Genomic DNA, 14571 nt, shown 5'->3' on the forward strand with positions numbered 1-14571 from the left:
TCAGTCATTTCCAGCTGGCACTGAACAGTTCATGTCTCCTGGAGGCCACCAGTAAGTTCAGTTTTCACTGGGCTATGTTTTTTCTTTCTGGCCCCTTTTGGGTTTCCCCTTTTAAAATGTTCTGTATTTCTCCATAGGTCAGGGTTCATCCAAGGATGCAAATATGCCTTTCATTTTTCATTGGCCCTCTTGTGGCTCCAATGCTGCTGGCACAAAACCACAGTTCCAAGTGTTTAAGTCCTAAACAGCTTCAGCCCTATATACATGAAGGAGGGTCTCCACCCCCATTGTTCAGCCCAGACACCGAGGTCCAGCTCCGAGGGCCTTCTGACAGTTCACCCACTGTGCAAAGTGAGATCACAGGGAACCAGGCAAAGGGCCTTCTCGGTAGTGGTGCCCGCCCTGTGGGATGCACTCCCATTGGATTTCAAGGAAATAACAACCTACAGTCATACCTTGTTTTGCGACCAGGATCCATTCCGGAGCCCCGGCCGCTAGCCGAAAAGGACGCAGGGGAAAGCGCCGCATCTGCACACGGAGCAGTTTGCGCTTCTCCACATGCGTGAGTGGCAAACCCGGAAGTAACCCGTTGCAGTACTTTGAGGTTTGCTGCGGACATTCGCTGAAGCAGATGCTAGACAAGGTGGACGTTCGCCGAGGTATTACTGTATACAACCAAGTAACTATACAATCTTTATAAAACATCTAAAGACAGTCCTGTATGTAAAAGTTTTAAATGTTTAACATTTTACCCGGTCAGATGGATTTGGTATGTATGTATAAATTATTATTATGTCCACATGACAAACAGTACTGATGCATTAGATATTGTTGACAGCAATTTCTCAGTTGTGGTCTTTGCCTAGCAGCTTGAGATAACAAAAAAATACGGGTGCAGGAAGACAAGAACTGCAACAAGATCACAGGCAGCTTCTGGGCAATGACAGTCATATGAACAGTAGTGCTTATAGTAAGACCAAGTTCGAATCCCCACTCAGCTACAAAGTTCATTGGTTGACCTTGGGCCGGTCACAATCTCTCCGCCAGCCTATCTCAAGGCTGAACGTGAAGATGTGGGGAAAGAGAAGAGAGCAATTCAGGCAATTCAACTGAACGTCTGGATAGAGGTCTGGTAAAAAAGCTGCTTTTTGTTTTCATGCTTAAAATTACTACTGGAAATATTGCAAACACTCATATATGTGTGTGTTAAGATGGATAACAGAAAGACATCCTCAAAGTCAGGCTTTTATCAGTGTTTTATTTTTAAAAACAGGTGAATCCACTTTTTTATACACATCATTGCACTTCAACAAGTACACACATCACAAGTTCATGCATCTACAGGTATGCCACAATCTAAGAACCCTGTTATGTCTGTGACTCTACAATCAATCTTTAAATCAACATGAAAACTTAATGTCAAACGGAAACAAACCAGTTGCATAGAGTATCACCATGCTCTAACATTAGCATTTAAGCAAAGTAAATTATAAAATTCTGCCTGAATTGAATGTACAAGAAGAATGTGAACACATCAGTGCAAAAGGATGAGAAATTTACATGATTTAACAAAAAAAAAATCACTTAAAAAGTAATCATAATATTTATAAACTAAAGATTTTTACTGCAGCTCATCACCACCAATCAAACTATTCCAGTTCTTGCAGTCTTTGATAATATAACCAAGCCTGTCATTATAGATTAAGCCCTTAGAATAATTTATGTAACTTCTCTTAAGTACTGGACATAATTCACTTATCTCTCAGACATAGAATATAAGGAATGAATTCAGAATCTTAAAAATCAAACATTTACTGTAATTTGGTTTCCCCTCCCAAAAATATAAATATATACTGTATATATTTTAGGTTTTGCTGTACTTTTACAAAAGTTATCACTAGATGGCAGCAGTGCATCTTTGAGCTTTGCTAGTCTTAACAGCTACATTAAGTAAAAAATGCTGCATGCATGATTGGACTTTTTTACTTGTAATACTTAATAGTCTCAAAGAAAAGAAAGCAACAGTCACAGCACATCAAGCCAAAAATTGTTTACACCCTCTATACTGAAGCATTATTAAATGTGTTGGCTAGGTCATCCTTACTGGAGAGGCTAAATAAGGCATGCTTTAGACAGTCATTGTTGCTCACTTGAAAAGAAAAAAACATCAGAGATGGGACTGGAGTGTGAAACCAACCATTTCAATTATCCAATTTAGCCAGTGATATTCCCTTCAGTCTCTCATTCTTAAAGCTCTGAAAAATGAGAACAGTTCAGTGGTTAACTACATCACAAATATGTCATCCAAAAAAGCACAGTAGAAAACATCTAAAGCCAAGCAAACTGCATTTATATCTGTTTTTACTGGTTCCTTTCCATATGTTATCTAATCACCTAAACTACCAGAAAGGAGAGTTATGTAGTAAAAAATATGTTCAGAAAGCACCAGATAAAAATTCCAAACTGTTTGCAGAATTGCTAACATGTTAATTGCTAAATAGTATTACAAAAACACAGTATCATGCATGACAAAAGTTTAATTCTATTTGTTCGCTGTTGTAATAATTGTTTTCTCAAATTGTACCTTATGTGCCATGTAAAATAATAATAATAATAATAATAATAATAATAATAATAATAATGAAGAAGTATCACACAATTAGAGCAGGACGATAAAAACATTCAACCACACTGAAAGCTCAACAGAATAAAAAGGTCTCAAGAGCATGCCTGAAGCGTAAAGGGAACCGACTGCCCTGTCAAGAGTTCTATAGGCTCATGTGGAAGGAGGTGGTCCTTCAGATACTGTGGTCCCAAACCATTTAGGGCTTTGCAGGCAAGAGCCAACACTTGAATTAAGCCTGGTCACAAACTAGAAGCCAGAGCAGATGAAACAAAACTGCATTCTGGAGAGAAGTGTGGCAGCCACATTTTGTAGCTCACATTTCCAAATGCTTTTCAGAGGAAGGCTCACATAAAGCACATTACTGTGAACCAATCTGGGTGTGACCAGGGCACGTATAACAGTGTCCATATTTGTTTTATCTAGGAACAGCTGGCTCACCTGTTGAAGCTTTGCAAAAACCACTCCTGGCCATAGCCAACACCTGGCATCAAAGAGCAAAGCTAGGTCAAAAAGTACTCCCTGGTCTATGCACTCACAGGGGAAGTACAACCCCCTTTCAGAAAATTGTTTCCAAAGCAACTTTTCTAGTTCTTCCCAACTTCTAAACCATTTTAGAGTCTGTCCTGTGCAGTTACTGGTGCCTTTGCGCACTGATTTCAACAAGTGCATTGAGACCTAATGCTGCAATAGATCGGGTTCCCTCTCTTGTCTAGTTAAGTTTGTCCTTCATTTCTTTACCTAGGGTTTAAAAAAGTCACAATACAAATTTTTATATATTCTCGACAGAACTCAGATTTTAGAGACAGGCTTACATTAGCATTATTTTAATTTGTGTTTCTCTGGCGTAGATTTTTGTCTTTATGGTTGTTTGTGGAGTTGGTTTTCCTAGGGAAGAAAAAAAGGCATGGAATTAAACTTGTAAAAAATAAAGTCAGCATGAATAAACCTTTTTAAGATACTGAATGGAATGAAAACAGCACAAAAGAAAAACAGCATTTGTACAAAAGTAATATGGATAGAAAAGTAATCAGGTTCCGAAACAATTCCCTTTATAGCAGTCAGGCAGCTGAATGAACAATTTAGACTTTTCAGACAGCACATCAGTTTCTGGGTGATTAAGGGCAATAACTGGTTCAATTTGCATTTCCTTGCTTCTCAGCCTTTAAAAATTGGCCCAACCTTATATGTCAACACTATTTATTGATGGCATCACCTTTGGATTCCTCCTGGCTATGTCAACTGTTAAGCCACCTGGAAAGGGGCTTGTCACTTTTATACTTTAACACAGGATTGCTCAACACCAGCAATTCTATTGTGTTGACCGCATAATCCATCTATTATGTTAATCTTTCCACAGTAACTTAATAAACAAGTCTGTTAAATTATTATGGGATTTGTAAGGAACATGTTGCACTGGAATAGAGAAGTTATTTTCTAAGCAGGCTTTGCTCTTCGCAAATTGAAAAACATTAAGAACTGCCCTGCTGGATCAGACTTAGTTGAGCATATTGCTTTTCCAGGGGCCATTCAGATTCCTTCAGGAAACCCAAACTTTGAAGACAACAGCCCACCCTGTGCAAACTACCTATGAATCTGGAGATTATGCCTAGTACTGTAGCTATCAATAGATGCTATCTTAGTGGATCACCCTTTGAAAGTTATCAATAGTTAAAATGAATTTGCTGCATTCTATAATGGTGAAATTGCTGTATCCTTTTTTATAAACCTTCTTCCTCACTTCTCTATAAAACAGCCAGTTAAAGATAAAAACAAAGTATTAGCGTTAGTTCAACAAGACAAGACCAACAACACGTAAAACAGCAAAAGCCACAGTGAAATAAGCCCAAACTCAGAAATCCAATCCTAGCATTTGCATACTGGAAAAGTTTTAACTGTTGCACGCTCTTAACTTTGAACTGCATATTCTATTTTTATATTGTTCTGTGATTAAGTTATTGTGCTGGGAAATTTTGAACTATTTCTGTTTTTAACTCTGATATTGTATTTTATAGGGTTGCTTTTTGATGTTTTGAAAACATTATGTAAGGAGCCTTGTGAGGGCAGTGTGTCCTGAAAGGTTTAGTAAAGGTGTATTAAATAAGCAGCAATGCCAACTCTCCAAAGATCAGTTCTTCTTTACTCTCTGAATTCAGCATCAATTTAGGCCACTGGCATTCCTATGATTTATTCTAAGGCCTAACGCAGTAATTTTTCAAACTGGGTTTTACGCTCCCTGGGTTCCTTGGACGATAGCTTGTTCATCATTACCAGTCGTCCTTTGCAATGTGAAGCCATGGAGTGCAAAATGCAAGTTCAGCTCACACAAGGCAGTGGCAAGGTCTAAAACACTTGCCCAAAGCTCTCCAAGACCCATGTGAATGCTGTTGATTATTTTTTTTATTTATTTAAAATATTTATACCCTACTCTGCATTACCTAAATGAAAGTAATTCATAATTACATAAGAATACACACTGTGAAATAAACCAACTGAACAAAAACAACATATAAAGCTATTAAAACAATACCAAAACGCATCACTAACAGGAGTTTTCAAGTGCTTAGGTAAACAAAAACAAACAAAAAAATCCCTAGCACCTGAGCAATAAAAGTGGGTCTCCTTGGGGGTGGCATTTCCACAGTTGAAAAAAGACTTCCTTGTTGACATCTGTTTCACCTCTGACTGGGACAATTTAGCAGAGATCTTGGAATGCAGGCAGTTTGACACAAGAGCAGAGGTTTCATCAGGCCCCTGGGCCCCAGATGCTTACGGCTCAAAAATTCAGCACTGCCAATTTTTAACTGAGCTTGAAAGTGAGCCTGTGGAGCCAGTGAAGCTCTTTCGAGGCTGGCATGATATGGTCAAAACAAGGCATGCCAATCAAAAATATTTTTAATAATCAACATTTAATTATTTGTACCCCACTCATCTGACTGGGTTGCCCCAATTCTAGAAGGTTCTGGAAGATGTATCTCTGTGTAACTGAAGCTTTTGTAACACCTTAAAAGGTAGTTCCACAGTGATGCAGTGCCTTGGAACCATGGTAGACAGGTGATCATAGGATGGGTTCCCTGGAAGGTGGAAAAGTCTAAAAGTCATTGCCTCCCATATGAAAAATAAGCAGTCAGTTATGAAATACTTACATTGGCCCAGCTGGTTCATCATCTGCAGCAGGAATTCATTATGATCCAGTGAAGGAAAGAGAGAAGGAAAGAAGAGTCTAGTTAAGAATCCATAGTAAACCTTTACTGGGCTGCAAACAGTATTATCTACATACAGCATTTATTTAAAGGCCATTCCATTTGTATTGCAAAGATTCATGAAGTTATTTTTTCTGGCTTTGAGTTTAGATGACAAGTATGTTGTTCAAAATGATTTCAGTTAACACTTTTAATGCTCATCATGAAAAACTGCAACTGTAGTGGACAGATTGTTGCAATGTGGTCATACTCATCTTGTCCCCAAGTTCCAGTGGTTCAATCTTAACAAGATAGATGAGAAGACAAACCAACATTTCAGTTGTAAAATCCTGCTGTTTTGTTTCTAAAAAGAAAGGCTTTCCCCCCGCCTCTTAAGTGTTGATGGACAAAACACAGGAAATCATATACCACCCTAGACCATCTTTCACACACTTTTGCCTGATCTCTTAATAAAATTAAGTTCCAGAAAGTGGAAGAGGCAATTTTGACTGATACTAAAAAGGCAGTCCTTCTGATAGCAGCAAACGTCTGTGATTCCATGTATAAATATGGGGGGGGGGAGTTTCTGGCGAAACAGCATAAAGGTTACACTAGTATTACAGTTCACAGAGACTTCAGCTTGCGAGATGGGAGAGCCAGAAAGTTGTCCCATTTTTAAGGTATATTTTTTAGAAAATAGAAAAAAGTCAACGTGTGGCTTTTCACATAGGCTTCTTTATGATCAACTGAACATTTCATTGATGCTTTAAAATGATGCAGTACATTAAACAACAAAAAGGCATTTTTTGAACAAGGAAAATCCCAATCCATAAACTTGTGCAAAAACTTCTGTAGAACTTCTATGGATGACCATGTTTTCTGCATTTCATCATTTTTCCAAGCTAAAAAAAACTTTCTCTAAAATCTTTATTATTATTTTTTAAACTCAGCAGGATTCCACAAGGGGTCTTAGGGCACACAAAGCAGTTATGGAAACTACAGTCTTAACAGTGTTGGCAACCGCATGAGCACACACTAGGAGTAATGTTGATCAAAGCTGAACATTACTCCACCTGTACCTTCGAGGCAACGGATAGGCAAAGCCACCGCCAGCACAGTTATCAGAACAAAAATAAATAAATAAAACATTCAAAATAAAGAGAGCTAACCACAAACCAACAGCTTGACAGCCAAAATAACACACTAGCAACACACTAGTGTCCACAAAAGTCTGTTACTAACAGTAAACTATCAGAACAAGGTACAGAAAGAACTAGGACTAGTAAGGACAACCAGACATCAATGTGCTGTATATACAGTGGGGATATACAGAGACACATCAGGTATTGGAACATAAAGCACATTACAGCAAAACTAAGTCTCCCCTCAAAATGAACACCTTTCAATTCCCAAAAGATTTCAGAGGCAACCTAGGCTATAGACTCTACATTATAAACAGTAGATGTAAGAGCCATTTACTAGAATCTGTGACACCTTGGTGAGAGTTCTTAGGTTTTTGCTTTTTTAAAAAAGAAATTAGCAGGGTTAGTAGTACCACATTAAAGCAGTCATTCTACTCAAATCCTTGCTTTGGTCACGACAGCCTACAAAAAGGATGCTTGAAGTTCTTTCCCCTATGCAGTTCTGGAAAAAATGCAGGCTCCTGTCCTTCTCTTAATCAATCTGCAAGCTCTAATTTGTACCACCTGAAACATTGATCCTCAAGCATTCTGGGTGGTAAAAGACAGCTTGAAAGCAGAGGTTTTATTGAATAAGTTTAACCAAAAGGTTTTGCACTTTAACAAAAGAAAGTCGGGTGAGTGCTCTGGCACTTAGGTGCTGGAGCGTGGCCTGCATTGTTCACATGCGACAATCCTATTGGACTGGCAGGACTTCCACCACCTCCCTCTGTGTCCAGTAAAGCATGGTTGTCAAGTGAAAACCTTAATACACCACTAGCTTGTGGGTCAGCCGCTTGAGCATTACAAAATCGGCCCCAGCACGGTACAATACGTGACAGACAAAAGGACCGAATCCTAGAGAAGTCGACCAATAAAAGGGAGGAACAGAACTACAGAAAAATGGTACAAATTAGAAAATGAAATTCAACAGCAAACTTAAACCCAAATTAGTTGTGAACGTGAATGAGTAAAAGTAAGAAAAGTGTTAACATTATGAACTGTGCATTGTATAGACTGAAGCGGAGATTAAACAAACTCCAAAGCATGCAGATCTCTCACTTACCACCATTTTTAAAGGAATGATGCAATTGAAGGGGGGAAAAAAAGAAGTCATAGTAACTGACAAATAACAATACAACTCAAACAGCATGATCTAGTAATAATCTAATTTGCTAGTAGTTGAGCTGGTGGTCACACAAGACAAGATGTGCCTCTGTATTCCAATCTGATGGGTGCAGGTCCAGAGTAATGTACCTTGCCCATTTTTTGGCCGCTGATAAATATGCTTCCATCACGGAAGGTACTCTGCCAAGTTCTTCATCAGATTTGTAAACTATAAAAACCAACTGCACACCTAGGATACATGTGCATTTGAGAGAGATATTATATGCTCAGCAGTTCTTAAGGGTCATATTTCAAAAATTAAAAGCATGCATTGTGTAGCTTAGTGGTGGAGAAGGCACTGAACAGCGTTCCTACCTGTCTGAAATTCTGACTTCTCATTTTACACTTTTGTGTATCTAAACATAAATACAGCAACTCTGAACTAGTTTGAAGAACAAAGGTATGTCCCCCCCTTTAAAGACCCTTAAAATCCTCTGAAGGCCCCAATGACTTCCGAGCTGCCACTTAAGAATATTTCTAAAAAGAAACATACACAACTTTATCTATAGAATCTCCCAGATACACCTACACACCCCTTGCAAACCTGTAAATTCAGATTTTTAAAAAAGATGTTTTTAGCTGCTTTGGGAAAATTATAGTTGAAGAGCAAGAAAAAAGCATAAAGATCAAAGTAATGGATAAAACGAAGTGCCTCTATTTTGTTAACCAGCATCTGTACCAGAGAAACAATACAAAATGTAAAAGTGAGAATCCACGCCAAGAAGCCAGAGCACACAATGCATTGTCTTGTGGTTCTGTGATGGAACAGCACTACTCATTGACTCTCCCCACTGGAGGAGCTAGATATGCAGCAATTGCTGATGAATTATATATACATACGGTATATATATTTACAGCTTTTGTACTCTGCTCTTAAGCTTAAAAGGCTCCCAAAGTGGCTTTCATACTATCATTTAAAACAAGACAGCCCTCGCCTGCAGGCTTGTAACAAACAGCAATCCAAGGGCTAAAACTGCTCCCTCATGTCTTCAAATAGCTGGCGGGTGGGTGGGTAAAAGAGGAGAAAAGTGATGGAAGCAGGAGAAAATGAACAAAAGGAATCACTCACTTCTTAATGGCATACACAGGCCTGTATATGCATTAACCACTATCCCCCTTAATAGGAAGGGGGGCCGTGTTGAGAACACCAGCAGAAGTTCATTCCTTCTGCAGTTGTGCTCCTGTCTGTGCCCCCATTTTCACATAGTGGAGTCTGGATTTACTGTGAAGCAGCAGATCCACCAGGAATGGGGACGGGGGACTTTAACCTCACTCCCTGCAAGGTAATCAGTAAAAGCAGTTGCCAACTGAGATGTTATATAGAGGGGAAAATATTGATGAAAAGACAGAGTACGTTAAGCTAAAATGAAAGCCCTAATTTTGTGGATGCTATGCTGAACCAAATTCTGAGCAAGGAACAGGCAGGTGCTTGGGGTAGGGGGAGAGAGAGGGTGGGTGGCAGCTGTAAAGAAGTACCCTGGAAACCATTAAGATATGAATTTGAAATGTTTGCTTCGATTAGCCATATTATTGGTTAACATTTCAGGGGTCAAAGAAAATGTCATCCAAAATATATTTTGACTTTTGGACTATTTCCCCAGTTGCAAAGTTCTAGCATGAACAGTGACTGAAACATGCATAGGATTCAATCACATTACACATTTGTGGGTTGCACTTTCCCCCCACAAAAGTATGTTTCACATAAAAATTAGAACATGGCAAATGTCCAAATTTTAAAATGCAATGATCCTATGCATGTATCGGCTGCTCAAATTCAAATGTATCAGCTGTACAAATTCCGTATCAGATTTTTTTCAAAGAGAGAAGCTACAGAAGGATAGTCCACAGACTTTTTAATTGAGATTATCTCCCCCTTCCCCATTCCACAGCATTCTAACATATACTGGGACCAAGCCTGCTCCAGATTAACATCAAACTCTATCTTCTACACTGAAGAGCAGAAATGCTTTCAACTCATTTTCCTGTTTGATTCCAAGAATCACACCCCTCAGCAACAACACTGGAAATAAAATGGAGGAAGCTTGAGAGCTTCCTACAGTAAGTACTCTAAGACTTAACACAGCTGAAAGTTTTAACATAAAATGGAACTGTTGAGAGATGCCATTAAAGGGCTTTTGAGAAACATTTTACAACAGCTTTTGAGTCATTTTTTTATCAGTATATTGAAATATACTGATACATAAATGGCATTCTATTGAAGAAGATATCCACATACCAAACCAGTGCAACCCCTCTGAAAGAGAATGGAGGGGCAAATCTCTAGAAGTGGCAACGTCTGGCCACAGTCAGTCTACATAGATGTGAAATAGAACCTACCAGAACTAACAAGTTAGGGAAGGCAATTAACAAAGCCAGGCTTTTGAGGCTGCTAGCGTACTAGAACTCCTAGGCTGCAAGCAAAATTAGTTCCTATACTTTCATTCATGAAGTATAGCTACCTTTTGCTAGGGAGATTAGATGTGCACAGAAGTGAAGGATAGGAAGAAGGGGGGGAGAGAAGACAATTAGAAGTTATCTTAATGTTACTATTTATAAACTAGGTTCAAGGCAAAAAAAATTGAATATCAGAATGTAAGTAGGACAGTGGAATGAGACTGTTGCACATCCAGCGCAGAAGTACACACATGAAATTAGGTGTAATTAGGTGTAAGTTCACAAATTAGGAAAAATAATAATAAAAGCAGTTACCACATCTTAATAAACTAAAATATATGAAGCAAAAAGGATTCCAAAGTAGAAACCATATGTTTGCCATGTATATCTAGATAAAAATAAGGAGTCTTTATTTTTTTACTTACCCCCCAAAACACATACTTTAAAAAATGGGAGTGTATGCCTATAAACTAATCCAATAAACAGCATTCCTTCCATTAAAATAATCATATTGGCATGTTGCACAACTCACTATGATCGAGCAATTATTACTGTGTTCTTGGGGAGGGGGGAATCACCATAAGAGGAAAATGCCACATGCCACCATGTAAGCAACAAAGGCTACATTCAGACAATGGCCATGTTTGGACAATAAAATCCTATCTTAATGAGACAGGATAGGCACAAGTTCCATGCACCCCTTGGCAGATGTGGGGAAATAAACTGGAAGCTGCAGTTAAAAACAGAGCTTCTCAGTATGTCCAAACTGGGAACTATGCTTAATAGTTTTGAAGCAAGTCAGGATTCATAAGCCCACTTTAGAAGCATGGCTTTATATCCTGGTTTGTCTGCAAGTCATAGTTTCATAGTTTGGATTTATCAAGAAGCTATGGTTAAATGTGGCTTCCTGGCTCATTTCCATGCTCATGTGTGAGTGCATGGAGCATGATCAAATCCTGGGCAATGTAATTACACATTTTAGCACCGCTTAAAACCCCTTTGACCTGCCCCCCCATCCTGAATGGAAAGAAAAGCAGCCAATAAAAAAGGCGCCAGTCATGTAATAATGATCTTCAGTCATGTAGGAAGCTGAGGAGGATCATATTATGAGCAGCAGTTGTATGTTTCAGTCACTTAGTAACACTGAATTTCCAAATGACAAGCATCTTGCTGCCTCTGTGACCAGCATATCACAGAGAACAGGCTGCAGGTTCTTCATGTTGGAGCTGCAGGCAAACAGCACAGATGTGGGGGTGCTTAGCTGTGCTTATCAAGGCTGGATTGGCAGATTTCTTTCTCAAATCCTGCCCCCAAAGCAGTAAATTCAATGATGCATCATCAGTAGAGCACAGAACAAGAGAAGAAGCCAAGAATGAATTTGTCACTGTGGAACGAACATTGTACTTGCAAGGAAGTATAATGCTCATTCACTACTGGGGTGGGGTGGGGGGACTTCAACAAGCATAGCAGAAGGCCAAGTGCTTCATTTACTAATCTGCCAGGATACCAATTTTCAGAGCATAATATACACCAGTGTCTATGGGGGGGAACGTAAAAAAATAAGGGTGCGGTAAATAGAAACCACTGACTTAAGTGGATCAGCTCGATGCAATTTTGTTTCAGGGAACTGCTTACCCTTAAACACAGGAAACATTTGTTTTGTTTGTGGCATATATATCCCACCTTCTTCAACGAGCTCCAGGTGGCATACATAGTCTTCCCCCCTCCCTATTTTATGCATATGAAAGGTTCATGCACCAGTTAGGCATTCAAGTGCCAAGGTAAAGAATACTCAGCCACTTGTAAATTAGGACACCAATTGCAGCAGCATCACTCAGGCAGTAGCATCTCTCAATTGAATCTGAAGCTAGCAAACCTCAGGTGAACTGTCACTGGAGGGGTAAAAGGAATATACTGATCCTGGCCTGATTCACAAAACCATTTAAAACAGTGTTATAATGAGTGGAAGAACATTTCTGACACAAGGTATGTAACTTCTTATTAGAAGTCATAAGGCATCAATACAAGAAAAAGGCAGAGGGAAGAAACCTTTTGAGTACTCTTTCATTAGAAAACTGGCTGTTCTAACTTTGTTGCTCTGGATTATGTCACTCTGTACAGTAGTATGTAAGATGTGCATGAAGAGCTGATGATACACTGGTCAGGCTAACAGGTTAACTACATGACATCAACCCAAGGGTTCTCTTCTCCTGTTGCAAATAGATGATTTTGGCCATCTTTGCACAGGCCAGTTAGCTCTGAAAAATGAAATTTTATGGTTGAAACTTTATTATTTTGAGAGGGGGGGAAAATGCTTGTGAAATCTATAGCAGGAGTCAATTACCAAGCAAAGGCCTTCTTCTGAAGCAGTAACTGAAAGTCAAAGTCAGCATAAACATAGCGCAATTCAGTCAAGTAACAATGAAACATTATTCTTTTGCTGAGGGAGAAGCAGAGAGAATGATCACCAATTTATGTCTGGAGTGTGAAAGTATACAAACAACATACACCCTTAAGTTTTTTTCAGAAATCAATAATACGTAGCTAGTGCAAACATGGGACGCGGGTGGCGCTGTGGGTAAAACCTCAGCGCCTAGGACTTGCCGATCGCATGGCCAGCGGTTCGAATCCCCGCGGCGGGGTGAGCTCCTGTCTTTCGGTCCCAGCTCCTGCCCACCTAGCAGTTCGAAAGCACCCTTAAGTGCAAGTAGATAAATAGGTACCGCTTTATAGCGGGAAGGTAAACGCTCTACCACTGAACTATGATCCTTCAAAGTTCATAAGCAAGAACCTATACTCATATGCAAGAGTATTTGTAATATGGAAAAAGCTTTGCCAATGTTTCACTTTGCTACATTCATCAGAAAGTATATTCTTTCTTTACTTTCTGATTATCATCCAAGGGGGCTGGTACTGACATTCCTGTACAACAAATTTCAAGGACATTTGGACATGAGGATGGACCTAGAATATTATGCAGAAATCAGCCCTAAAAGTGAAAAACAAATATACATCACCTGTGGGAAGAGACAATATTATAAACTATTCACATCACCTGTTACAAATGGATGAAATCAGAGGTTGTATTAGAACTGGCCTGGTTAAGCTGTAATCCACAAACCAATTGAAATGGCATATGCACTTGATCCATTCAGTTAACTTAACCACCGGTGAGGAATGCAATGGATAACTCAGGTTACCTATCGGGCACATCAGCAGACTATCCACAAGGATAATGATTCAAGCTTTCCTTTTGTTTTACTGACATTATCAATTATTGGGATTGCTAACTTGGCTTAAGGAAAGCTAGCTTCTCTTTTATTCCCCTCGTGAACCACTCTAAATTTGGATGGCTTTCCTCACAGCAACAGTTGAACAAACAAACAAAAATATTTATGAAGCCAAAAGGAAAAGGCAGCCAACTCCTGACAGGTACACAACATGAAACCTACTCCCGTTAATGAAAGGGGTAATGCAGATACTGGGATTTCGTCAAAGCATGCAGCCTTGATGTTTCAGAACTTCTATTAAGCTTAGAAGGAAGCATCAATTCCATAGCTAGGAAATATTGCTATGTCAAAATAAGGATTCCAACTGTGAGCTATTTGGCCAACAGCAACAGGATGCCATCCATATCAGGCAACAGCCCCCCTTACCCGCTTTCCCCGAGTTCTCAAATAGCTGAGAACACAACAGGGAAACTCCTGTTTTCACACACTTAATTCCAGTCACATGCATCTTTCTAAGAGTGCATTAAAATGAACCCAGCACAGTGTTGGCAAATGCTTATAATCTGATCAAACAGTAACCAGCATCTTCCAAATAAGGCCATGCACAACTATTTTCATGCCAGACTGCAAGCTGCAGCCAACCAATCTGGCTCTAGACCTGCTTGGGTCTTGTTAAGAGGTGGTAAAAAGCTTTAGCATTAATCAAACACTTCCCTACAGAGAAGCCATCTGCAGAGGAAGCGGCAATCAAAATAACACAGCTTTCTCCTGCTCCTAGCCTTTGGCCAAGTGGGAAG

At 39.3% G+C, this 14571-nt stretch overlaps 1 protein-coding gene across 2 annotated transcripts in view; it reads right to left on the reverse strand.

Annotated features, from left to right (window-relative positions):
- Positions 1-1238: 1238 nt before the first annotated feature.
- NPTN (neuroplastin) overlaps positions 1239-14571 on the reverse strand; it is a 45624-nt gene continuing 32291 nt past the window's right edge. For both annotated transcript variants that reach the window (XM_082198727.1, XM_082198728.1), the window contains 3 exons: positions 5770-5791; positions 3439-3511; positions 1239-2255 (listed from right to left, as the gene is read on the reverse strand). In XM_082198727.1, the coding sequence (XP_082054853.1) occupies positions 3451-3511; positions 5770-5791 (83 nt within the window). In that variant the 3' untranslated portion in view covers positions 1239-2255; positions 3439-3450. The remainder of the gene's footprint in view (positions 2256-3438; positions 3512-5769; positions 5792-14571) is intronic.

This window comes from Podarcis vaucheri (genome assembly GCF_965113315.1).
Source record: "Podarcis vaucheri genome assembly, chromosome: 14".
NCBI classification, from domain to species: Eukaryota; Metazoa; Chordata; class Lepidosauria; order Squamata; family Lacertidae; genus Podarcis; species Podarcis vaucheri.